The sequence below is a fragment of the Pteropus medius genome, unplaced genomic scaffold (assembly GCF_902729225.1).
Source record: "Pteropus medius unplaced genomic scaffold, Ma_sr-lr_union100, whole genome shotgun sequence".
In the NCBI taxonomy this organism is placed as follows: domain Eukaryota; kingdom Metazoa; phylum Chordata; class Mammalia; order Chiroptera; family Pteropodidae; genus Pteropus; species Pteropus medius.
The window spans coordinates 22,733,993-22,761,421 of record NW_024346667.1 but is presented as its reverse complement, the minus strand read 5'-3'; the positions used below and the strand labels follow the sequence as shown (position 1 = coordinate 22,761,421).

Genomic DNA, 27,429 nt, shown 5'->3' with positions numbered 1-27,429 from the left:
TAACTGACTTTTTATAGCACTGAGATGGCTCTGACTCCCTCGATTGCCCAAGGTCTTCACATTTCTCTAACATCTTTGCATCTCATCGGTCACTCAGACAGTCACACACCACCTCTTTGGAGGTTCCCGGACTTGACTCATCATTAGAATTACCCCAGAAAGTCTTCGCATTTGCTCGTTTGTTTAATCAACAAAGCTTCGCAGGCTCTACCTCCAGGAATTTGGGTTCAAAGGATCTGAAATGAAGCTCAGAAACCTACATTTTTAAAAACACTTCACATATGTGGGGATCACTGACCCAATCCATCACTTTCATTTATTTTTTATAGAAGAGAAAATAGAAACACAGAGAGACGGGTAACGTTCCCAAAGACACAGTGAGTTCAGGGCAGAGAGGCCTCAGCTCATGAGATTATGAAGGTAAGGAGATCCCCAGATTAAAGATGCTTCCACCGTATCTGTTACTGCAGTCTGGGTTCTTACTTGTGAGAGCTGAATTGAAAAAAAAAAAAAAAAAAGGTAAGTGGAAAAATTAACCTAGCTCTACAAAGTAGTTGTTCTTCTTTTCTTTCTTTCTTTCTTTTCTTTTTTTTCTTTTTCTTTTTTGCCTTTGGGCAGGCTACGGAACAAAAGTGAAAGGAAATCAATCACGCAGTGAGAAAATAAACAGGATTTTAATTCACATCTGTTCTGTGAGGACCTGAGAGTAGTTTTTTTCTAAAACCTTTCTAAATTGATAAGACAAGAATTAAACCCTTCAAGATACTGATGTTGATGGATGGCTATGCGATACTCGACATCCCATATAAACTTGGGATCCCATTAAAGGGGAAGAGAATTGCCAGGAACTTTGGTGTCTCTAGAGCCCACGGGCTGGATTCCCTTTGGTGAGTTCTGACAGGCAGTTACGGTCTTAGATAGGTCACAGGTTATTACTGCTCTCACCAGTTCCCACCAGGGCCTGCTACATCATTGTTCAGCAGTTATTCAGCTTTTGTTACTACAACAATAAAAGGACAAGGCTAAGCCACAGCCTGACTCACAACAGGAGCTGCAACAGGAGGATGGGAACTGTGGACTAGCTCAGTGAGTGTTCCAGCCCAGCAGCCGGCTGGGCAGGCACTCGAAGGAAAGGGCTTCCGAAGCTGCCCAGTGACTTGCCAGTGGACCTGAGCTGGAGCAACTCGCCTTGTCTTCTGTCTGGAACACTGTCGTTCTGGACATCGGCATGGTGATTAACAAACAAGTGCTTTACCCTGTTATGTCATCAGTACTTATCAAAATAAGACCCAGACAAAAGTTTCTGTCAGTTCACACTCCATTTAGGGATGGAGAGCTCGGCATAGGAACACAGTCAGCAGTAATGCAATGGCTAGGTGGAGAGCCAGAGGAGAGAAAGAGCAATCAGGGAGATCGTTTTATAAAGCATATAAATGTCTAACCAATGTACTGTATACTTCAAACTAATAAAACAAACAAACAAAACTCCTGTACTAAGACTGTTCTGACTGATTCCCAAGAAGAGATGTGGCCTCAGACAGAAAAGATACATGTTCTTTACACCTAAATCGTTCATGACTTTGCAGCAATCTAAGTCACCACCACTGCACTCCCTCACTCATGCACCCAGTCATCCTCAAATAACATCTCGGAATTCCAACCAGCAACTGGTGGAAATACTCTTCTAACGAGTCAAAGAAAATTCCTCATGGCACCTAAAATCAGGGAAAAGAGAAGGAATGCTGAAAGGGCGGAAGAGCTTGTGACAGCAATACCCAACGCATCTGAAAGAGTCACACCCAGCAATTTACAACCTCCCTATGAAGCTGTCATGAAGCACAAGACTGTCAGCTGACCAGGGCTGGTCTTTTCTGTCAACCCACTTCATTCGACCTGTCCCACAGCTGCATTCCTTAAGTAGTATCAAAGCAGAACGTTTTTCACACAGTGTTTCTAAGTGAAGAACACAATGAGACACACTCTCCCCATCCCTATGACCTGCATTAGACTTTCTTCTAATACTGTTTAACTAAATTCTTCAGAATTTGTTGGTCTGTTGCCCTAGCACACCTCTCTCTAAATCTGTGACTATTTTTGCATTTTCTAGTCAGTAATCCTAACTACTATAAATAAAGACTAGTAAAATCATGGTCGGCTTATCTCTGTGAACCAGTTTAGTAGGGGGAAATATACCCTGGTTTCTGTACTTATTTTCTTGTTAAGCAACAACCACAAACAACCTATGGCTCTTTTTAGTAGAATTACTTCATCTAAATTGTACATAAGTCAGATATCTACACTCATTAATTCTTCTGCTCCTTCCATCCTGGTGATTCTAAAGCAGTCTAGAGAATCTCTTCCAAATTTCAAGATATGAAACTTAAAGCACAATTGACTCTGAAGTGCTTTGTTTCAGTTCCTCTTCAATGTGTGTCAGGGTATACTTTTTAAGACAATGTTATTTCAAATTTTCTTTTGCCATCAGAGAAACAATGATTCACAGATACACTTGGCAAACACTCCCCTGTTCCTCATAAACAGCCCTGTGGACTTACCTAATGTGCTGGGAAAGGTTGAAAAATCAAGATATTAGTAGCTTTGCTATGGCTGATATTTTAAGAAAAGACTGGAAGCAATTATTTGAAGACTATACTATATACCCAGCATCAGATTTCAGAGTTATGAGATGTGGATTGAGTTTTAACAATTTTTTTGATAAGCCATTTTAAGATGCTGCATGAAATTCTAGGTTTTTGTTGATTCTAGTATTTTGTGAAATAAATTGAACCCCAATATCTGTCATTCTAGATATTAAGGAGATTGGAAGTAAAGATACAGAGGACAAACTTCTATACTGAAATGTTTCATTCCACATAAACCATAACTGGAAGATTAAAATGTTTCTTTCTGTATTGAACTGTGTCAGTTTTACACTGTGGCCAACTGTTAGGTATCCAACATGACTCTACTGTATTTGTGGAATCTTTCTCTTCACCTTTGAATAACTGGAAAATTACAAAGAGAGAGAGAAAGAAAAACTACTGTTGACCTTTGAACAACGTAGGGATAGGGGGTTGACTGCCAGTGTAGTCGAAAATCCACTGTGAACTTAAGTCAACCTCTCTGTATATGGGGACTCTCAATCATGAATCGAAAATATATTTAGTGCACTCAGCTAAGAAGACAACCTGCTGATTTAAGACACCTAAGAGCAAAGAAGGAGTTAGAAGTCAAACCTAACTGCCACCTGACTTGGACAAACAGATAACTCGTGAGCATTTTGGAGCCGGATCCTCACAGTGCAAACTCTTGTCAATAATTCACTCCACCCTGGAGACTGGCCCAAGTCTAAAGAAATTCAGGAAACCAAACACAACACTGCAAATAATGAATAAGGATTCAAGGCTGTAGGAAGGGGAAGAGAAAGTGGATGAGGTAGACCGAGACAACTGGTCCCACTAGAGATGAATTCCGATTAATTGACAAGTGTGTGTCATCGCTATACAGAATTCTTAAAAAAAAAAAAAAAAACAAAAAAAAAAAACCTCAGCATCAGATAAGTAAATCTAAAGAAGTTAAAATAAAGAAAGGAGATAGTGGATTTGAACATGTTTTGTTAAGTTTTGTGTTGTTTAAATAATTAAAATTCACCAAGGAATAGTAAGTTTACTCAGAGTGAGAAGCAGATGTGCATACCAAAAACTTTAGAAATTTTTTTAAGAAAATAGGTGTGGCCCCTACATATTATTTTCTTATGTGGATGCCTCCCCGCCAATACCTATTTGGGGAATCTAGAATTGTATAAATAACAAAAATAGAGAATACAGAAAGTCCCGATGCTACACCTTAGACTCTCAGAGGAGGAAAGAATTTTTAAAATAGTCCAAACCAACTACAAACTTAACAGTTGAGAGTGAGACCCAGAAAAGCCAAGACACAAACTCACGGTTACCAGGCACCTGAGCAGCAGAACTGGGGATCCAGATTAGGAGGTGATAAAGAGCCAGATAAATGGAGTGTCAATCATTAATTAGTCTTTCCTTTCTCTCAGCTATCCTATCTTGATACGAAACAGATAAAAAACAGATAGTATAAAAGTGGAATTCTTATCTGGACACTTAAAACATATTTTTCTAATGTACCACACCATTCATTACGTCTTCCTCTACAAATATACCTCTTGAATTGAGTGGACAGCATGTGACTCAACACTCATAATATGATTTCCACACTTCCCCCTAACTCTCCAATCTACTGTGCTTTCATACTAGAGTGAGCTATATACTATTTTACTAAATTCCTACTAAAGACAAAGACTTATATGACAGAAACTATACCTTCATTATTTTTAACCAACCGAGAAATAGATCTATGGGATAAGGAATTTATGAGACATGTTAATTTTGAGAAAACATCTATAAGGAAACAAACAACATTTAAGCAAATTTAGAAACTTTTATACTAATTATTAGAACCAACGCTTAAGCTTTGGCTCTCCTTACTATCTATCTACAAACGATTTTGAAATGAAATGTAATTGTCAAAAGATTTTTCCTTTTCATTGACATGCAATAAAATTCTTTACAAAGAATGTTTAAATTGAGTTACTACTAATAAAATTAATGAATTCTTCCAAAATGAAATGAAATAAAAGAATATAGCAAGTAGGTTTTTCTGTTTAGATAAGCTCCATCATTAAAATTACTTCATCATAATACCATCCTTCCCATGAAAAGCATCTTCCAGAAGAGGAAGACGGGGCTCTCCCTCACCACTATGCCTCCTGCCGGAAAAGCACAACCATCCATCCACATGCCTTTCAACCTGAGCAGTGAGAACTCGCAGTCCTGTGAAAATGTACCTGCTCTGGACTGCAACTCTTTTTCCTGATAACCACTGTGAATGGCATATAGTTTAAGCTGCAATATAGGACAAGGATGTAACTCTTTCTTGCAAGCTGGTTCCAGGCAGAGATAATGAAAGGTTGAGAAAGCAGATGGGTAGCCGAACTGAAACAGTCACAAAAAAATACCCATGACTACACCTTTTCTACAAAAAAAGGGACTTGTTTCTGCACACCCACCAACCACCCCCTGTCCCATACTTAGACGTACTCTCGAAAAACAACTTATAGAACAACACAATTTCATCTGCTTGGTACACAGTGAATTAAATAAAAATTTCACTTAGATTTTGAAACAAAACTAAAGTTTCAAACCTGTTGTCGAGTTCTGTGTGATCAATGCCCCTTCCTACTCTGGCACGTTTTCGAATCTTTGCGCATAAAAGTGTCTTGTAAGTCCTCCCAGCACCAGAAGCAGCATCACTCACACAGCGGGCTGCATCCTGCCGGCCGCCTGGCTGGATTGTGGTCTTCGTTGTGCCGCCACACATCTCCTGAGCTGCTTAACCGTCTTCTGGTTGATCCTGACTATCAACATGGACTTGGACGTAAATGCTGAAGATCCTTTGTCCTTTGAGGGATATTCTGCAGTGACTGGCCACACTAAATGATCACTGTACTCCCTATACAGTAGGTGAGACAAGCTACTCGGCAGCAGCCTACTAATTTCCCCTTTTAAAAGTTTTTTTTTTTTTTAAGAAAAAAAAAAGGAACATTTATTTGTTACGTAAATTAAGCCCGCCAATGATTTAGGAAGTCAGATGCATCCATCATGTTATAAAACATGCTCTCAGCAAACCCATTATAAACAGACAAGTCCAGATCCCACTTCCTACTTTTGTTCCTAAGCTTGTACTCCTGTTAGCAAAAGAAAAACCACTGAACAGGTTGAGCAGCTTGGACTGACTCACTCCATCTGAGCTCCGCTGTTGGAGATTATGTGGTAGTCAAACAACTGATCACAAGACCTATTCATATGGCTCTGGGCAAATGCAGCGACTTGCCTTCAGCTGCAAGGTTGTTCTGACATTGGCCACACCACCCTCTTAATGTCTCTCATGTGAGCGAGTGTCAGCTGACAGGTCCTACTCTGCAACCTTGCAAAATTCTGCCCGTGGTAAATGAGGGAGATGGTTACCCACAACAGACAAATGTAGGGCCCAATGTATAGGAAGTGACATTGAAGAGAGTAGGGACATATCCTTGCTTTAATACCAAATACATATAGTCAACTAATATATGTGTGTGTGTACACATATATATTATATATATAAAAACATAGATAGAGTAGTAATAAAAATAATAATAGGTGAAAAGCCATAGACCTTCAAAACTCTTGCACTGAATTCCTGATTCCTGGGCACATTTAAGCAAAGAAAGCCTTGAACTACCAGAATCCAAGGGCAAAGGAAGTTCAATTTTGACTTCTGACACTAATGTACATTTCATCTATAAAATGAGAGTAACGTTATAGAATCAATATTTTTCCATGGTATTGTGTGCTCACAGAAAAAATAACTTTTCTTTTAGAAGAAATAAAAAGCTTAGGTCCCTAAAATATAGGCCAAATCTTGATACAAAAACTACAACGGATTATCCCAAAACCTTTCCCTCTTCCTCATTTTTGAACTTTTTGAACTGAAGAAAATATTAACAGATCCCTAAAATCTGACGAACCCTTGTCTGGGTCTTTAGTTTCAGAAGGTTTTAAATAGATCTTTATACATGGCGGCCACATATTTCACTCCCCAAGTGTGAGAAAATCTCAAGGTATCAAGGCAGAGGTCTCCACACAAAATTTTATTATGTGTGACCCTAAAGTTCCTCTGTAACAAATCCCACAAAAGATCTTACGGATCCTCCTCTGAGAAATAAAGATTACAACACACCTACGACAGTGACTAGACTTCCCCCTGGCACATGCTAGATAGATAGTAGCAAGATAAAACCAGGTGAGGAGAAAATGAGTTCATTTTTCCAGGAAGGGATCACATATTAAAGCTTAACTGCTTGGCCATAGTGAGAGCGTTGGTTCTTCTTTTTCCCCCTGAACTGTCTTTAAAATCACTTTCTCTTTTTAATAAAGAATCAGAAGATCACTTACGCAAGCACTCTAATTTTTCCATTTCAGGCACAGGGCAGCTCAGTGAGCAAAAAGCAAAGGAAAGCCTTTCGCTGTCACCAGAAGCACCTAACCAGGGGCCCAAGTGAGACCCCAAATCGATGTCTTCAATTCACCTAGGGTTTACCTGGTCTAAATCATAGGAGAAATGAAAATACAGTTCAATGCTGATGGGATGAGACCTTTAAAATGCCAAAGTAACTGAATTTTATAAAATACATAGAGGAAACACCGGGGGAACACAACCCACTTTTACATATATAAATGATTCTTAATTTTAAATCTTAAATCTCTAAAAGATATTTGTCTAGGACTTGTTAAAAGCACATGAAACTCTTACAATATGTATTCTGTAGGTACATTTACCTAATAGCCACGAAGCTGTTTAATAATTCTGATATTTTACATTTTCCAAAGACTTCAAACACTGTTATAAAAAGGCAAATTTTACCCCCTTTTCCAGATGATGCAAACATTTTCAATGCTTAGAATAATAAGAGATGAAAATGACAACATGGTTACAAAGGATAGTTGGATGAAATAAGGGTCAAATTGCATTGGGGAAAAATTCTCTTAAACAGATACTGAATGGCACAGTAAACTCTAAACCCCTCCTGTGTTTTCTTCATTCAGCCAGCCATCTTTAACTAAACACTTACTATGGGCCAGGCTTTGTTTCTCCCTAAACTCAGTCAGCACACTTTTCAGCCACCATTTCCTTGGTAGAGTGATGCTAAAATCTCAGCATGCTTATGAACACAAATTGCTGGGCCTACTCCCAGCGTGTCTGATTCAGCAATTCGAGGGTGGAGACTGAGAATTTACATTTCTGACATGTTCCCAGGGTGCTGTTGCTGCTGGCCTAGGAACCATACATGTGAAAACCACTTCCTCAGTCATAATCCCATCTCCCCACTCCCCGCAATAAAGCCTTCCAAGGCTGGAAGATCTTTTTCTTTCTTGAATTCTTCTGTAACTTCTTAAAACCGCACTTTTAACACTTAACACAATTGTTTTATAATAGTGTCTATGTCCTATGATCCTAACTAGATCATAAATTCTTTGAGTATAAAAACTGGGTCTTGACATTCATCTCTGTACCTCATACGGGTCTTACACATAGATGCTCAACAGATAACTTTTTGGTTGGTTTAATGCCAGTGAATATTTACATTAAAACTACAATATGATTCTACTGCAACAAAGAGCGTGCTTCTTTGTGCATATACGCTGACCAGGAGGGTGCTTGTGATCACACACACAGATTTTTTCTTTCTCTCATTTATTATGAGTGGGAGCAGAGTTTGCCACCCCAACATATGCCTTTTGGGGATGTTATTTTAAGATGGTTATTTTTAAGAAATAAAAGACTCAAGAGAAGCCTTTTACCTCTCCCTTGCCTGCTTAAAGGAATTCAGAGAGAAAACCTTGCTTAAAGAAAGGGAGTTATCACCTTAACATATTATGAACTAAGTGTGGCAAACAAAGAAGAATCTAGCAAAGTCTATTAGACTCCCGTCTGTGTCCCATTCTTTCTGGGTGGCTGGCAAGAATTTGCTTATCAAATGTTTGCTCCTTCTCATCTACGCGTGAATTGCCTACCTTCCCTTTGAAATCTAAACCACTACCTGAACCCCGTTTCTCCTTAGCTGAAGATGGAATATAAGCCTCAATTGCCTGATTTATTTTCAGGTCCCATATTCTTATGGAATCCCTGTATGCACATTTGTAAAAACTTTGGTTATTTTCTCACATTAACTTGTTTCATGTCAATTTATTAGACCAACCAAAAGAACTATAAATAGAAAAGCGTGGAAACATTCCTCACAACTATAGTAAAAGTTCCTTTAGAAGTTTTAACATCATATGTTCCCTCTGATCAATGTGACTCATGTGTTATCTTAACAGAAAGGCCTTTAAGACTTTTAAAAGGTGAAAATGCCATTTCCTCTGTTCCTCCTCTTAATAACTCATAATTTCACAGTTCAAAATCTGGTAAAATATAATCAAGTAGAGTTATATATCAAAATTTCAACCACTGTACACTATATAGCTCCGATTTTCTTATATTTAAATGAAAGTTTTAATTTTCATCAATAAATGAAAGAACAAGTAAAATTAGATATCATCAAAACTATTCTTCTGAGATATTAGAGCAGGTCACAGAGTAGCTAAGAGAGATACGTTTTGGTCTTCGGTGGGTACCCCAAATTCTGTCCTCTACCTCAATCTAATCTCCCTTTTTCTCAGTCTTCTTCCCAAAATGGAATCATACTCTTACATAGGTACTCACACCATTACTCTTTAGCATGCTGGATACCCTGCTCTTAGTATGAAGTCATATGCCTATTAAAATGTATCAGCGGCCCGATCTATAAAGCTATTCATGGTAAAGTTCTCTATTTCCTTCGCACGGTTCAGCTGTGTTTACACATTTAGAAAAGTACCTGAAATCCCTGACTGAACTCCCACACTCCACCTGCAGTTTGATATGATGCCTCAAACTGCTGCTGCCTCCACAGATACTTTCACACTATAGATGAACTTTATCCAGTGCTGGAAGGGAGGATCAGAGAGGTATGGAAGAAATATGAACCCATGTGATCTATGTAAGAAAGGGAGACCAACTCTTTAAACTGTGTTTGTTCCACTTCCAATCTCACACCCCAGGTACCCAGTGGTCCTAGAGGAGAGTCTACGCCTACGGGTCAAGAAATAGCATAAGTATTGTGTAGACCAGAGGAGGCGAATCCCAGGGACTCAAGACACCAGTCTGACCTCTAACAGATATCTCTAATCAGCCATTATAGTGTTTCCTGTTGTACCCAGACTCCCTCCCATTCCTTCCGATGCAGTGTTCTAGGGACTCACCTCCAATCCAAAATATTTGGCATCTGAGAAAAAATCCAATCTCACTACTACTTTAGTGCTGGGAGAATTAAAATCAGGAAAGTTTCAAGGTAAGTGTTCATCCAATTCTGCATTCACTTGACTTCACACTCTTTAGGTGATAAAAAATAGTGATCAATGCATTAAATGAAGACGAGTTTGAGGAGAGAAAAAAACAAAGGCCTAACTTACTTCTCCAAAATCCAGTCTAACTATTCTTATCTAATGAATCTCTCTATAAAAACATATTTTCCTGCCTATTCACATTACTTTAATGAGAAAAAAGGAAGAATAAATGGAGGGGAGCTACGGCAGTTTGTGATCTACGGCTACCACAATGCACCTCCCTCTTTTGGGGGCACAGTAGCCCCTTCTCCATGGGGGATAAGTTCCCAGACCCCCAGTGGATGCCTGAACTGTGGTGAGTTCCAAACTCCATGTATCTGTGTTTTTTCTATGCATACATACCTATGGTAGTTTATTTATTTATAAATTAGGCACAGTAAGAGATTAATAATAACTAGTAATAAAATAGAAGTTATAACAATATATTGTAATAAAAGTTACGTGAACAGTAACTCAAAATATCTTATTGTATTGCATTTATTCTTCTTGTGCTGATGTGAGATGATACAACGCCTCCCTGACAAGACGAAGTGAGGTGATCGATGCAGGCATTGTGATGTAGCATTAGGCTATTGTTACTCTTCTAATAAACAACAGAAGGAGGATCATTGAGCCATGACAATGTCAAACAAAAGAAATGCCTTTTCCGTCTTAACTAAGCATTTATCATCTACTGTGGCCCTAACTTTTGTAGTTTGAGGTAAGACAGCAAAACTAGCGTGAATTTCTTTTTCCTTCTTCACGATTTCACAGAATATTTGTTCTTGCCATAGATCTTAGCAACCTCAGCATTTGAGGTTTTTTTCTTTCCTTACGAAATTGAGAACTTTCACCTTTTTTCCCTTAACAGAAGCACTCCACGGCTTCTCTTTGGCACACATATTTGAATTGCCAGCGTCACTCCTCTTGCACGTGGAGGCCATTTTTAAGTAAAATAAAAGCTATTTGAACACAGGCACTGCGATGCCATGACAGTCAACCCAATGGCTACTAAGTGACTAAGTCCAGGAGCATCTACCACGTGAAGACGCAGGACAAAAGGATGATTCACATCCTGGCTGGGACTAAACGGGATGGTGCGAAATTTCATCATACGCTTGGAACAGAGCACAATTTAAAACTTACATACTGTCTATTTCTGGAGTTTTCCATTTAATATATTCGGACTGCTGCTGATCACAGGTAATTGAAACCACCAAAAGCAAGACTGTGGATAAGGGAGGGGACTACTGTAATTCTCTCTCTTCCATAATGCCTTTTCCACATGCCCACGAACGACTGATTACAAGCCTTTCTACCAGTGATTTTCAAAGTGTCATCCCCAGAAGGAGACACAAAAAGGTTATGGCATGCTGGCAAACTACTGTTTGTTGATCTGGGCGCTGGTGCTGTGAACACACAGCAAGCAGAACATGAACACTTTTCTGTCTGTAATATTATAGTTCGATACAAAGTTTTTTTTTTTTTTAAAAAGGTGCTCATACAAGGCTAGAGCAATGGACGAAGGTAAGGAGATGAGAGAGCTTCCTTGAGCAGTGCGACTTAAGGGAATGGGCTTTGGAGACAGATCCAGGATTAAGACCAAGTCTGTCGATACTTGGCTGTTTTCAGAAACATGATCATGAATGAATACCTAAGTAGCAGCCTAGCCTCGTAATACCAGTTCAGTCTGCAAGCAGAAGATAACATACCTGCCCTAATGCCATCTAAACTTATCTGACAAGGTCAGCACTCAGGAAATTTGGCAATATGTACAAACTCAGGCATACAAAGTAGATAATAACTAGCTAGATTTATCAAGTGTTTATTCTACGTGCCAAGGCATTATTCTAAGGTTTCACATAATCACAGTAAGTTGGTAGCACTGATATCTTCTTTTAGCAGATGAGAACGGAGCACAGAAAGGCTGAGGAGCTGGTCCAGACAGTATAGTCTGTCAGTGTGGCAGAGGCAGGATCTACGTGCAGGCATCCTTACTCTCAGTGGACCCACGCCACTCGCCCTCACTCTCTGCTGCCAGGAGGCACACTTCTGTACTTCCCATCGATGACTGATTTGGGAAGAGGTGCCTAAGGAGGATGCAGATGGATATCACTGAGTGATAAGTCCAATCCTTTCTTTTACGTCTTGAACCTCAGACCACTAACTACGTTTAGATTCTCACCCATTTAGCCCTCTGTTGAGGACAAGGCCCCAGTCACATGTACCATGGGTGATGAGACACCTTGCCATGAACCCTGCCCCGCTCCCTGGTAAACAATCCCTGTGCTGGAGCCAAACACAGCAGCCACCCCACAGGATGCCTGCTCTGCTCTCCTCTCTTGACCCTGCCCAGTCCAGCACCACAGCTGAGGGACAAACTCTGACGCAGACTGATTTTTCTGATCAATACAAAGCTAGCTTAACTGCACAATAAAATCAACCAGTACTACTGCTTTGACTTAAAATGAGGAACTACCTAAGAGATAATTTAGCTTTTCGATTCAGATAAAAGTTACATGAAAATTCAGGATAAGCCATAGTTCCTAATTATAATCCAGGTTATTTTCTACTGTCATAGGCCCATACTTTGAAGAACACAGCATTTGGCACCAGCACAGAAAGGGCACTCGATGACTGAAAGAATAAATGAATGAATGAATGAGTGGCATGTCATTATGAAATCTGTGAAACATAGAAAAATTCTTACATTATAAAGTTAAATAAAAATAACAGGATACAAAATTGTACATGCTTCTAAAAAACCCAACGTAAGAAAGAGAACTCAAAAGAAATATCAGAATGCCTGAGTAAAGGGACTAAGAATGCTTTTTGATTCTTCTTTATTTTCCATTTTTCAACAATAAGTATGCATTATTTATAAACAATGGCTGAAACTACTTCATTTTTTAAAATTCTTGCAGCCAAACCGATAATGATCACTTGATTTCTTTATAACAATTCTGCAGGCTTTATTGTAAAGGAATTATCAGAGTCAAAACAATTTCAGACAGCTGAAAGGAAAAGCAAAGCACTCAGCCCTAAGAGTGCAATTCTACTCACACTGTTTTTCTTCAACATAACTGTGATCATTAATATTTATATAAGCCAATAAAAGTATCTAGCTGCAGCTATACACTCTTTTAAAAATACCTAACCAAAAACAAAACTCCCCAATTGCCCTTTATTTGGAGACTCAGTTTAGCACCTAGCCACAGTACAACATAACCAGCTAACGAGAGGACTCTTAAGCTAAACACGTGACACTTTTATTGAAAAAGTGCTAGTGAAAGGCTATCTAACCAGCATGCTCACAACAGAGATAAGAAAAAGAAAGATGAGACTGCAGTAGATTCTCAACCTGATAAATGAAACCATGGCCCTGAGAAGGACAGTTACAATAAAAGTGTGGCTGTAACTATTTGATATCTAACCTTTAGCAAGAAAAAAAGGTGGCCAGGCCAGGCCGGCTAAGCCAAGGTTCCAGGGCTCTATGGTGTTACTCTCCATCTACAACAAGGGGCACTGCTTATCTTTTTTGACTCAGTAAAATGATTCACCCTTTCTGGAATCAGCTAGATAATCAGCAATTTAGATAAAAACTTTCTTCACTTTTTAAAAGTCCATTATTAGACCTCAGTCTATAATCCATTTTCCCCATGTATGATTTTTACAACCCATGCCCATGTTCCACTGAAATTAATAACAATCATACCATTATTTTCAAGACTTCCAAAAGTTAGAAACATATTAGCGACAAGGTATTACATAACGTTTAAAGTTTAACTCTGATTTCAAGCCAGGCTGTCACCAGCATTTGGACCTTAGTGAAAGTATCAGGAGTCCGGATCTGCTGAAGAAGTTGGAAGCTGAGCTACTGAGTTGGGGCCATCATCTCTGGACTCACTCGCAGGTGTCTCATTCTGTACAAAGCATGTGACCAGGACACACACTTACAAAAGAAAGTGGAAGTTGCCTTGAAGAGCCGTTGCAGAAATTCGTGTTTGATATACCTGCTCACTCTACCTATTTGAACAAAAGCAGCTCTGCAGTATTGCCAGTTTTTGGTGCTCCCACCCTCCTGATCAAAACTGTCATAATTCTTATCAAAATTGTATAATTCATGAGAAGCATGTTTCAAAAAAATACCTAGTGAAAAACTCTCAGCTATCTCCATCTTCCTTCCATTTGGGTGTACAGCTATAACATAATTAAAATTTTCTGTTGATGCTCTGAAACAGATGCAGCCTGGATTACTCAGTGCAATGCAGAGCTGCGCAGGCAAAATCATATCCTAAAATACTGTCGGTATTCAGATACAGCAGCTCACATGGCCAAGCCACAGCTGAAGCTTTAGCTCCCGTAGCTGAGCACCGAGACCCTCTGCAATAAGCCTTCTCATTGTTGTGCATCTTCTCATACACCTTGCTCCATTCAGGTAAACTACACACACATGTTCCACACGAGACTGGTCCCCGAGTCTTCCTGGAGAAGAGTTTTGTTGTTAAAATGCCTTTCTCTCCCCTTCTGTCTTATACGCATAAGTTTAAAAAATATTTTTAAGCATTTATAATTTTTTTAACATTTATAATGTGGGGATACAACTACTTATCTCACAGAGGAATAATTTGATCGAATTACTATAAATGGCATTATATAAATAATATTATCGTAACTATTATAGCCATTGAGATAATTTTGGAACTACTGGGAGTTACATATTAATTGGTGCTATAATTAAATAAGCCACCAAATGGGATTAAACAAAATAAAAAGCATCTGACACTCTTCCACAATTTATAAAGGAATTTCACTGGTTTTGTAGAACAATTTACAAACCTGCCTTTAAAACGTACTACCTAAAGACTTGGGACTCCATTAATTCATCTTTTCAAATATCTCATGTGCCAGGCCCTGTTCAGGATGTTGATGATACAGAGAAGAGTGGAATTAGTGCACTTCCTGTCCCCAGGCAGATGTGGTGACAGTGCGACGGGGCTGTTGGTGTTGTAGGGGTCGGACAGGTGGGAGAGTCTCTTACCAGAAGCACCCAGAGTACTAAGACCCTCTCTTCTCTCACCACTGGTGATATGAAGCTGGAGAAGGGGAGGAAGCTTTATGTGGAACATGTGGCACTCCTGGCTCCCCCTTGACCCCTGCCTGTGGAGACATGGCAGCCTACATCACAACTTCCACTGCTATCACCCTAGTCCAAACCCCATATTTTGTCAGGATTCTCGCGATAGTCTTCTCACTAGTATCCCACTCATTCTTGGCCCGTTACAAACCCATTCACTGGAACAGTCAATATACACAGCAGAATAAAGTTATGAGTTATTCAACGGAATCTATGTAGCGGTTAAGAGGTAAGTCAGTGATGACAGAAGATGCTTCTCTCTTGCTCTCTGTCAGATTTGGTTTGATAGGTAATAGTAGTGATACTACCACAATCTAGCTAAAATTAAAAGCTTCTCATATAATATGTTTGCCACTGGCAAATTAAGTGAAAAAGGCTCTTCAAGTGCTTTGAGAGGTTTAAGAGCTGCAAAGACTGAGAAAGCTGCTTCGTAGTAGATAGAAATCAATTTATGTGAAGAGAAAGCTGGGAAATGAGAGGCTGGGAAAAAGATATTCAGTTCTGAATCAGCAGACTTTCATTTCTCTGAGTCAGTTCCTCATGACAAGGCTGAGTACTAGGAACTCAGGAGACAATAGCAACCAGATGCAGTCACAGTCAGCAGTGTCCCTGCTGACAGAGGGTGTCATACAAGGGAAAAGAACCCTGGGTTAGAAGACAAGCACTCTGTCTGGTTCTGGCCTAGTCACTCACTGGCCACACGTCTCTGGGGAAAGGCACTCAGCTTCTCTTAACCTCACAAATTCATGGGTGATGATGACACTTATTCCACCTATCTTAGAAGAGTGATTAAAATGTTAAGTGTGAGCATGTGAAAATCCCTCTGAAAACCTATACGGCTCTAGACAAATATGACGTGTGTGTGTGTGTGTGTGTGTGTGTGTGTGTGTGTGTGTGTGTGTGTATGTATGTATATGTATATGTATATCCATGCATCCAAAAGTACTCACTGTCCTGAGTTGCTAAGTTCGTATTTGACTGCACTGTATTTACACAACACGCAGCCAAGATAAATAAATTTGGCCACAATGACATCTGGCAAATAATAATTTTATCCAAAAAAGTCTGTCACCTCCCACCCCAAAACAAAGCAAATTCTCTGGAAGCTCTGGGCAATTAAGCCCTCTAAAATAAACTCATTGCAAAGTCCCCTGCAAACAATAAATTGTAGAAAAAGTGAGTGCAACAGCTAGAAACTTATATCTATGAAGTAATTAGCTTTCAAATTAACATAAGACATTCTTTCTCCCACTGATAAATTCCTTTTCCACCTCCTAGGTAGCTTCCATCACACTAGTGTACATACCTTCCTCAAATGCTCTTTATCTAACTCTCCAAGTCAAATCCTCTTAAGTTCTTTCAGGATCCAAACCAAGGGCCATCTAACCTGTAAAAACTCCCACAGTGACCCTTTTCTGAAGATATTTCAACATCTATAATGGGAAGACAGAATGGACTCTCTGGGTACAATACCTCTGAAGGATTCTCTGTTTGCTCCTTATATCGCAGAATCTCCCCCTGGCTACACCTCAGAACGACAGTCCCTGTGTCTTACACGCTGCGACAGTGGCGGTAGGGAAGAATGGCTGTAGGCCATCCATGACTGCCGTAAAAGAACACACGTGGAAGTGGTGCTGATTCACAGTAAACTTGAACCTGCATATTTGTAATAATTTGCAGATTTTAATGCTTTAGCTACTCCTGTAAGGTGTTACTCTCTCCTCACACCTCATTCACACGCATCAGAATGTTAGAATGTCCCTTACAAACTTCTAAACCAGATGATGAACTTCCTGAGGACATGGACGCCACATCTTCAAAGTCTTTAGTGTTTTGCTTATGTAGTTAATCAGGCTAACATTGAACAGAGAGAAGGCACTTAGAAAATGGTCCTGATGTTAGAATTAACCTCTTTTCTCTCATATTTACTAAGGCTGTCTCACAAATAGCTGTTCACCTAAGTTCTGGAAATAGTCACTCACAGGGACAACAAAACCTCATTATACCTTGGCTCAAGGTGACAGAGATTCAAATGCTCCCTTGAAAAATAACCACACACTTAAAAATCCAACTGTGGTTGATTAATCAAAAGCACAAGCTAATGCTAACCTTGATATTAATTCTTAAAGGGATTCAATTATATTTCATCCTGTAGAATTGTCGTGGATGTTGACTTTATTTATTACAGAAGGAGTTCCAAAGAAAAAGAATAAACTTCTTAGGGAGAAGTTTTCTTAGTAGAGAGAATTTTCAGTATTCATAATGGTACTCCTTTTATTTATGAGAGCTATATTCAAGTACAATAGCAACTTCAATGGCATTACAAATATAAGTGCGCCCAGCAACTTGGTCTTTAGAAGTAATGCCATCTAATAGTCATTCAAAGGGAGCAATGAAACATGAACAGAAAATATTGTGAGCTATGTATATAACAAAATTTTCTAGTACTCCCTTTTTAAAAAAAGCAAAAAGAAACAGGTGAAATGAATTTTAATAATTTATTTTGTTTAATCCAACATGTAAAAAACTATTAGTGAACTACTTTGTGGTTTTTTTCATACTGTCTTTAAACCCAGTGTGAGTGTTACACTTACAGAACACCTCAATTCGAACTAGCCACATTTCAAGTACCCACAAGCCACCTGTGGCCAGTGGCTAGAATTATAGTGGCACTGTGTGTGTATGATTGGGCTCCCCTCCATTTCCAAATCCCATCATAATGGCCAATGAGAAAAGATATAAAACCTACCCCCGTGGGCAGTGGGAAGGTTTAGAAGGCTAGAAACAGTGTCCAAAGGTGTGAGTGAAAGCTTGAAGAGAGTCCAGAGGAAGCTGGCTATCTCCCTACCCCTCATGCAAACAGAGAACTGAGAGGAATCATTACCTCTATTTACCAAACCATGTGTATAGACATTCACCAGTCTCAAATGCCGTAATAGTGAAAATCACATGACAAGGGAACTGAAAATTGAAGCATTACTGGCACCAAAAGATAACAATGAAAATTCTGAAAGTATAACATCGGTCTAGCTCTCTGTAGAAGCAAAAGCATCTCATGACAGTCGGTCAATACTTTGGAGCAACTCTTGACCATTCTCTCTTCTCTGTCCCGCCTCTCCCTAAATCTAATCAATAAACGATCTTCTTGATTCTTCCTCCAGGTCTTTCCCATGGTACAAAGGAGGTGGGCTTCTATATCAAAAAATGCATTGTATTCTGTGTAGTGAAGAACCCTGATGCTCATCTGACACTTTGCTAGGCCTCTTTTTACCTGCCTTTATCCCTGGACTTTTACGATTCCTGGATCATGTCTCTGGAAACATGCACGTAGCTGCACTCAGTGGGCACTGAAATTGTTTTGTGAGCTCTCGGCCCTCGGATTTGTCACTACACTGTCCCGCAGAGCCCAACGTTCTGTGCATGTACTATTCTGTCTTCCTTCGCAGCCTTCATTTCTACCTCTACCCATTTTCACTTTGACTACAACCTCCCATCCTTACAGCCACCTTATTCATAAGCTCCAGGCCTGCCCTCTGACTTTACATAATCTTCCAATGTTCCATTCTGGCTTTACTTCTTTATCTTTCAAGCACTACAAAGTCATTGCTTTGATTCCCCACCACATCTGTCCTTCAGCTGGAACAGCCCTCAAAACTTATTCTAGGATCAGCTGGCCATTTACCTTCTCCACTCTAAGGCTGCACAGAACTTCCATTGTACAATTGATTCTTGTTATTCACGGTATTTACATTCTACAAAGTCTCTGGGAAAATCGAATTAGTAAATAGTGAACCATTGCTTTTAGGGGAAATATAGAATTAGGTTCCTGGTTCCTGCAAGCCTCTGGCCACAACATTTTCAACAAATGATTAATACGCAACCGTGTTTTATGTGTGTTTCTGTTTAAAGATACTTTATTTAATACATACTGATTGTTGCTTTGAAACATTGAAACCACAGCCAACAGCACTGTAACTCATGCCTAAAGGAAGCTTATCTAACACATAATTTCTTTATAAGGCACATCACAGCCTTCTTACCTGAAGAACATTAGACAGCATTTCAGTACTATAATTTGGGGGCCATTTTAAACAGTAAAATCACCAACAAAAAGCACAAAAATGTAAAACAAAAAACAACAACAACAAAAACAACCCACCTCAATGCTAAATAGACTGTGAAAGTACACTGTTTACAGTATGAGAGCTGATATAAGAAGCAGAGAGTGACCTCAGTAGGCAGTGTGCACATCCGGTAACGTCAATATTTTACCGATCTGCCCATGTCCCTTAATGGCCTTAAAAGCACCACAAACATTGACTTTGGGGTTATAAACAAATTTTAGTGAGTAGACAAATCCGCAAACATGGAATCCATGAATTATGAAGATCAACTGCATTCGGTACCCAACATGGTTTTCTGTGACCATTTCCTCTACTAAACTATAATTTCCCTGAAAGCAGATCACGTCTTAGTCCTCCATTTGTTCCCAGAAACTAGCACAGTGCTTGGCATATAGAAGACACTCAATAAATGTCTGTTAATCAGAACTTTCCCCACATTTACCTTTGCCTCTTTCTATGGGAAAACGTTTTTCTTCTTCTAGTCTAAGAAAAAGACTAGATAGACCCCGATCTCTGGCTCTCATTTCTCTCATCTGCCCAGGGACACTGCCCCATCAGCTGCCTCTCCACTCCCGCCTTTTACCTACTTTCGACCCTTCTATAAGTGGCACGTAATGCACTCAAGATTACTGCTTATATAGCCCTTTATAAAATTCTACACGATGAAGAGAATGTGTGGAAAATAAAACACATAAGGTCATTGCAGATGGTCCATATTGACAGCTGGGGCAGGGAGGCATTACTCTGTAAGCATATGGAAAATGATGGCATTCCAAAAAAGAATTGCCTGCATTTTAACAGTGGCAGGTCATAACTTGTAGAATTCCTGGTATAACAAACATACCAACATGAAACATCCTAAGGGTTCTCAATGCAGAAGAAACATCTAAAGCCTAGAGTATTTGTGGACACTAAAAATAAAAATAATGCCATAGAAGGGACTGAAAGCAATACTGCCTGAGAGTGCTTTGGGAGAAATCACAAATTACTGTCAGAAAACTCCCCTCCTTCATCTTCCTCTCACCATCAACCCTGCCCATTCCATTGGGTTAGGTTTTCAGAAAACTAGTAAACAAACTCTAATTATGATAACTTGGTCTTTATTTTTAGAAAATCATTTGTAGATAAAATGGAAAGACAATAAGAATTTTAAAAATTATGAGCTCAAATATGGAAATATATATACCTAGTATCTTAATATATATACCTAAATATATATACCTAGTATCTAACTCCCCAAATCAAAGATAAAAACCTAAGTGACAGCTTAGAGGCTTTAGTCATTTAACAAACATTTTTGAGTACTTCTGTAAGTTCTTAGCTCTACTTTTTGGTATACTGTTAGCTCCCATCACCCATGTCATGGCAGAACAGCATGGACCTAGCCTTCATGCACTGAACTGCTCGAGAGCAGGGATGTATCTTATTAATTCTTGTATTTTACCAATTCACTGTAACTGGAATATGGAGGATGTTGAACAGATGCTTTTGCATGAAGATTTACTGCATGGAGTCTTTTAAGTTCATTCATAAGTTTACTTTTAAAGTTCAGAACACACATGTGAAACATTATAAAGGGTGGCAGAATACCTGGCTATCCTACAAAAACCAGGTTAACCTGTAATATAGCCATTGTTCTAATAAATAAATGAACTAAGTGTTCTTCATAACATAATAGTATCTTTAACATCTTAACTATGAGAAAATGCCTTCCAAATGGTAAGAGCCTGCTATCTCTCTCTCTCTCTCTCTCTCTCTCTCTCTCTCTCTCTCTCTCTCACACACACACACACACACACACACACACAGAGACCCCAATCCTGCTCTTAGAAAAGCAGGCTCTGAGGGTAGGGGAGGGTGGCAGGATCTGCTCAAAAACCAAGGGGATGAAGAGTAGTTGCTGAAGGATTTTCAATGGGCAGCATTTACGGCTTAAAGAAGAGTAATCTGAAGTAGCTGAGACACCATGAATTTTTGGGGTCCCTTCTTGCTCTGGGAAACAGATTAAGTGGTTCAATGAGGCATTCCCACTTCCTGGAGAAACACTGCTCTAATTTCGTCAGACTCTGCAAAGAAATAAAGGACCAGTGACAAGGTATGACTGGAGATCAGGAAAGGTCAGGTAAGCCAGGGTAGAGGTGACAATCAATGGTCTCACCCTGTATTGGCAGATGATGGTGACATCGTCAGAAGCACTGATCAATGCACCAAATAAACTTCCCAGTCAGGACCATAGTAGAAATTGCTCTGAAATTTTTCATAAATTTCTCTGGATACCAATCACAATCTAAGCCCACACTCAGTAGAAGATGACATAACAAATGGCCAGTTGCTTATTTAGCTAAAACAACTGAGCAGCTTACTACGAGCCTAGCACAGTACTGTGTTGTGCACGACCTCATCAAAGAAGAACTCTATTTCAATGTACAGCTATGAAATATGAGACAGAAAGAAATTCGCCCAAGATTACACAGCTAGTAAGAAGAGGTGGCATTCAAATCTGACACACACACACTTTAACTGCCATGCATCCTGCCTTTCTTTGAAAAGAAAAAAAGCTATATAAAGAAACCATAAATACTGAACATTATGTATACATTGGCTCTCTACGGAAAGTACTTAGAACAGTGCTTATACACAGTCAGTGCTCACTAAGTATTATTATTATCATTATCTTATTGGGGCAGACTAGATGTAGAAAGGCAGGATCAAGCTCAAGAAAGGGAACTTGTTTTTCAAATTACACTGCTGTAAAAGCCCAGTTTGAGTTAGTCTTTGCTTTTCACTACTGCCCTTCGAAAATCCAATAGATTCTACAGCAATTAATTGCTAGTCTCACTCTTCTAGTACTCAAAACCTTTCATGGCTTTAAACAAAGGAATCATAGCAGCACAGCAGACCCCTTCCTTCTCCCTTCTTCCCCCTTTCCCTTAAGAAAGACATTATTTTCACCTAGAACATCCCCACCACCTGAGTAACTGCCAGAACTAAGCCAGATCACCTCTACTCCTTGGGCAGAAAAAAATTTCTCCTTACTTTCAACCAGAAATTATTCTACTCTTACATAATCTTTTCCTTTTACATTGTTTTTATTCTTGACTAAGGACAGAGCATGTAAGGGGAAAAAATCAAGTGACTTCTATGGCTACATTACGGCCAGCAGCATATTTGATTGCCAACAAAAGCTGAATGCCGGGAAATCCTGTGAGTGTGTGTTTAGAGAGCTGGGGCAGGGAGGCTGGGACAGTTATTTGGTTAAATCCAGACTGTGGTCAACATTGACCGGGTGTTCCCTGGGAATCTACCCTATTTTTCTGTGGAATCCACTTTAACCTTTTCTTAAAGAACACAGTGACTTTTCAAGAGGTCTGTCCATAAGTACAGCATCTTACACTAAGCACTGATGTGTTACAACACCAAAAGCTTCCATGAAGAGACCTAGGTCAAACTAGAAGATCTTTTCTACCTCCCTCTTCCTAAAATTATCCCCATCAAAAGCCCCACACAAAAGCTAAAAAGATCTTCACTGAAGGAAAGGAAAGCTGAGGTCAAAGATATTAAGCTCACAATGTGAGCTAACAGGTCCTTTGCTTTTCCGTTTATTCAGACATTTCCCGAGTACCTATATATGTGCCAAGTGCTGTATCCCAAAGCGAACAACACAGACACGGCACGGTCACCCCTATCCTCACAGTGGAATGGTAGACTCATGTAGAGGCGATTATAATCCAGCAGGACAGGGTGCCAGGTGCAATGATGAGCATCAGAAAGAGCAGGGCCATCTAGCACACCAGGGTGTGGGGACACCGTCAGCAAAGGCTTCCAGCCATCAGGCCCTGTTCTAACGTTGCAAGAACAAATCCACTGAAATCTCATAACCACGCCTGGAGGTGGTTACTATTATTTCCAATGTACCAGCAAGAAGACAGTGGCCCCTTCAGTAGATCACACAGATCATATAGCTATTAAGCAATGGTGTCAGGATTGGAAACCCGAATTCTCGTTGCAGAGCCCACACCCACTCCTAACCACCAAACTAGGTAGGAGTCAGCAGGTTAAAGGCGGAAGGGAGGAGGCGAGTTCCAAGCAAAGGAATCTTTATAAAGAGAAAACTCAGTTTGAGGAACTGAGAAAAGTTCACTTTGACTGGTATAATGAGTATGAGGGGAAGAGCAAAGAGAAATGAGACAGGGCCAGCCACGTGAAGGGGTTTGGAGTTGATGTTTTAGAGTTACATGTACAGCTCTGAGCACTACAATATCAGAAGGGGCACACATCTAATGGAAATGACACAAAATTCAACAACACACAAATGAATGCAGATTTAGGATCATCAAAAACCAAAAAATAATTTTTAGCTACAAAGTCATAATAGCTTTTAAGAAGGACAAAACAAGAGAACTTGCCACACTGACAAGACTAAAATCTGGCTAAGGCCGACACAGGAATCAAGGGGTCTGTGTTCCAGATCTGGCCCTACCTGTGACCTTGGCCCATGAACCTGTTTCCTATTCTATAAAATAAATCAAACTGCTTTGGAAAATAAAGCCCATGTCAGTGTGAGTTATTACAGCTCAGTCCATTTTATCAATTATACTTTCTCTGAAATACTGGTCTTTAATAGACAACAGCATATTTAACTAATACATACCTCTCTCACCACAGTTTATAGAAAAGGAAACCATGGGAAAAAATTGGTTTGCCTAACATGTAATTCCTAATTTCAGCAACCTAAACCTCCAACATGGCTTGTTTCTGCTTTGCAACCATCACTACTACATTTCATAGGCCGAACAAATCTTTCTTTGTCTTTGCTAAGGAAAAGAAATGATTTGATTAAGAGAACCTTTGGCTAATGGCACTCATGGAGGGTAGAGAATATTCCTAACTTTCTCAACAACATCTTAGTATAAGACCCTCCATCCCTGATGGTCCCCCTCCCTAGATACTGGGAGATGACAGCAGCCCCCTGGAGTCCCAGGTGCTTCTGTTTCAGATGTAAAATTCAAATCACAGATTTGGTGACTGAAAGAAACCATAGGGCCTTGAAAAGCAAGACTCAGAAAGTAATCTCTCCCCCTCCTATTTCTTATCTTCATCCTATTAAGAAATGACCTCATTTAAATCCATTAAAGTGGCAAATAAAAGGTAGGGGGAGCATCTTAAAGAGGACATCACAGAGTCATAGGAGAAGGAAATCCCAGATCAAAATCGTAATACCTTTGAGTCTGGCTAATTTGTCACTACTTTTTCAGGAAATAGGGAGCAAGAATCTCACAGAATAAAGGTCGCAGAGAGTGACCATTGGAGCTTCTTCCCAAACTAAGCTGTGTTCTTCGGAAAATAAAAACCACTGTCAATTCTCATTACTGTTTGGGGGCAGCCACAATTCATGGGTAAAATAAACATTTCCAGGACCAAGTTGGTCCACTCAGTTCAAAACTGATATCCAAAAAATTGAAATGGGAGGAATGAAACTTTTTGATAGTCCCTTGAAGCTGTAATAGTATGTAATTTCTGCAGTAGTAAACTTAGATTTTTTTTTTTTTAACTATAGCCATGAGAAACCAAAACAAGTATTCCTTTATTCATCTGAATCTCATCTTCCAAACGTTTTTTACTACATGAACTGCATTAGTACGCGCATACCTGGTCACTCATTTTTATGAGGCTAAAACAGCGTGAAGCCAGCAGAATATTTATCTTGGACAGAGAACTGGATTAGGACCAGAAAACAAAAGTAGGAATAAACAACCAATTCTCTTGAAGGAGAAGTATAAACCGAACGGTCTTTCAGTGATGGGTGTCAAGACTGAACTTAACATTTTCATAACTGATCTGAGTAACAGACTGGCCAGAGATGGGGCCATATTTATAAATGGCACTAGACATTTTTACCAGGAAAATATCAAGTAGAGGGGACACACAGTAAGATCTTTCAGGTTTTTTGGAACAGATAAGTAAGTGGCAAATAAGTTTCAGTTTAGGCAAAGGCCTAGTCGGTTTAGGTAAAGATGGTGTTCAAGCTATTCTTATGGCAGACCAAAGCTCTAAAAAAAAGTATGTTCTTAAAAGAATAAGTCACACATTTTTAGCAGTGAACCTCAGAAATCTAGACCAGTACTGGAACAGAAAAAATAAAATGATCTATAGAGAAGAATCTCTGAGGTTAAAAAATTATATAACCTTGTAGCTAAAAGAGAAAGAACTAAAAGGGGGTAAATATACAAAGGGGCATGAACAGGAGAAAAACACTTACAGGTTAAATTCTGAAACACAAGGATTGAGAGATGTTCTTAAAAGTACAGAGAGGCAACTTTGTGCAAAAATTCTAAAGGAACTTTACATAATGGCTAATAAATTCATATTTTTCTAAGTAGTGATACTAGCTGAAAATAAAACAGGTTCAAATAGATATATTTAAACATTTTTGATCTCTTAAGGTACTCAGTGCTCCACTATGCATTACAGTGACATACACTCAATGTTCCTTGAGCTCAAGGTATAGTCTGGTGTCTGGATAATTAGATGACAGCCAGCAGAATGTTATGGCATAAAAACAGAGCACCAAGTTCAGGAGTCCAGGTTTGCCCATTGGGGGCAATCAGCAAAGACAATCAGCAAAGACAGAGATGGCATCTGAACTGAGGCTGTGGGAACAAAGGGAATTTTGACAAAAGTAATGCTGAGGAAGAGAACAGAAAAAGGAAAGTCTTAAAAGCAAAGTATGGCCTTCCTGGGCCCTCTGGCAAATACTGGCTTAATATCTCCCCTGACAACCACTGCCTCTTCAACATCACTATGGGGACTACCCGGTTGCAGCTCAGACTCAGGACGTGCAAAAGCAAACATACAGATTCCCTTTTTAAAAGTCACTGCTCCTTATAACTGTGTTATTTCCATTAATTAAGATATAATTCTCCCAGTTTACTCAGGCTCTAAATCTTGAAGTTTTTTATACATCACTACTTTTTAAAAATTATTCATTTTGTTAACAATTCCCTCTCCCTTGCTTTCACATCCAGTCTACTTTTTCCTCTGAAATATGCCTCACGTATATCCCTCCATGCATGCCAGCTAAGTCCCCAAGGAAACGGCATTCGGAGAAAGCAATGGAAGAGATATAAACCCTTAATGACTTGCTAAGTTTTGATGCCAAATCTCAGCCTCAAATCCTAGTAAACTAGACAGGGCCAGTCTCTGGACTGGATGGGACCAGATGGAGAATTCCAGCTGTGAGGATTTTAGGCCACCCAGAGCCTAAACCAATGTAGGTCAAATGACCTCTTCCTCTGCCCCCAGAAGGCCACACAGGAACTAATCTGATGGACTTTTACTGAGAATGTCAGTGAGCAAAAAGAAAGAGAGAAAGAAAGAATGAAGCCTGTTTGCCCCCATTGCTTAGGGCAGAGTTGGTCAAGCTCCCACATCCCAAATATTTCTAGGATGGGTAGGAAAGGAAAGTCTTCTAAACAGAGAGGAGATAACGATACTTTGGGATTTGAAGGAGAGGTGAGACCCTGTTATTTGAACCTTGAGGATAACTGTGCCCCTCTCCCCACAAAAATATCTCTGGGGCACTGAAGGCCCAGCACCTTGCACATAAAGGTTCCTAATAAAGGGCAGGTCTAACACATTCGGACACTACTTGAATCCCAAGGAAGGTACCTACTGTGGTCTGCTGATTGGACCTCAACAATTCCGACAATCAAGTGCTAATTTTGACATAATTCTGAAAAGAACCTTTCTCTTAAACAGCTACTTGACATGCTACTGGGTCAAGGCAATCTCAAAACAACTCACAGTGCTACCACAATATTGACTTTAACCCCGGAGCTGTAAAACTCAACACTCACTGGACACTTGCTGGAGTAAATGTAAAAAGCAGCCAGCTTGGTCATCAGCTGTCAGAGCAAAGTCCCACACAACCTGGATCTGAAGGGAAGATGACTGAAAGAAGGAAGACACAATGATGAACGAATTAGAATGGGTTAATACCTGCTGGAACTAGACTGCTTTTTAACAGCTTTACTTGAAACAAAAATTTAGATAATGTTCTCATGGCACATTATCTAAGCCAGCACCCCCTGCAATGAGGGGCAGTACTTAGCACTTCAGCAGGATAAGATTACTAGACAACTTGAACTTT

General features: G+C 39.6%; 1 protein-coding gene across 5 annotated transcripts in view; it reads right to left on the bottom strand.

Moving 5' to 3' along the window:
• Nucleotides 1-27,429, bottom strand: part of FNIP2 (folliculin interacting protein 2) — a 114,005-nt gene that overhangs the window by 73,654 nt on the left and 12,922 nt on the right. Inside the window, exon 1 of one of the 5 annotated variants that reach the window (XM_039876257.1) lies at nt 5,332-5,552. The exons of 2 other annotated variants lie outside the window; for them this stretch is intronic. In XM_039876257.1, the coding sequence (XP_039732191.1) occupies nt 5,332-5,441 (110 nt within the window). In that variant the 5' untranslated portion in view covers nt 5,442-5,552. Of the gene's footprint in view, nt 1-5,218; nt 5,553-27,429 lie in introns of those variants that run through there. 2 more of the 5 variants (XM_039876258.1, XM_039876254.1) reach the window with 2 other exon arrangements.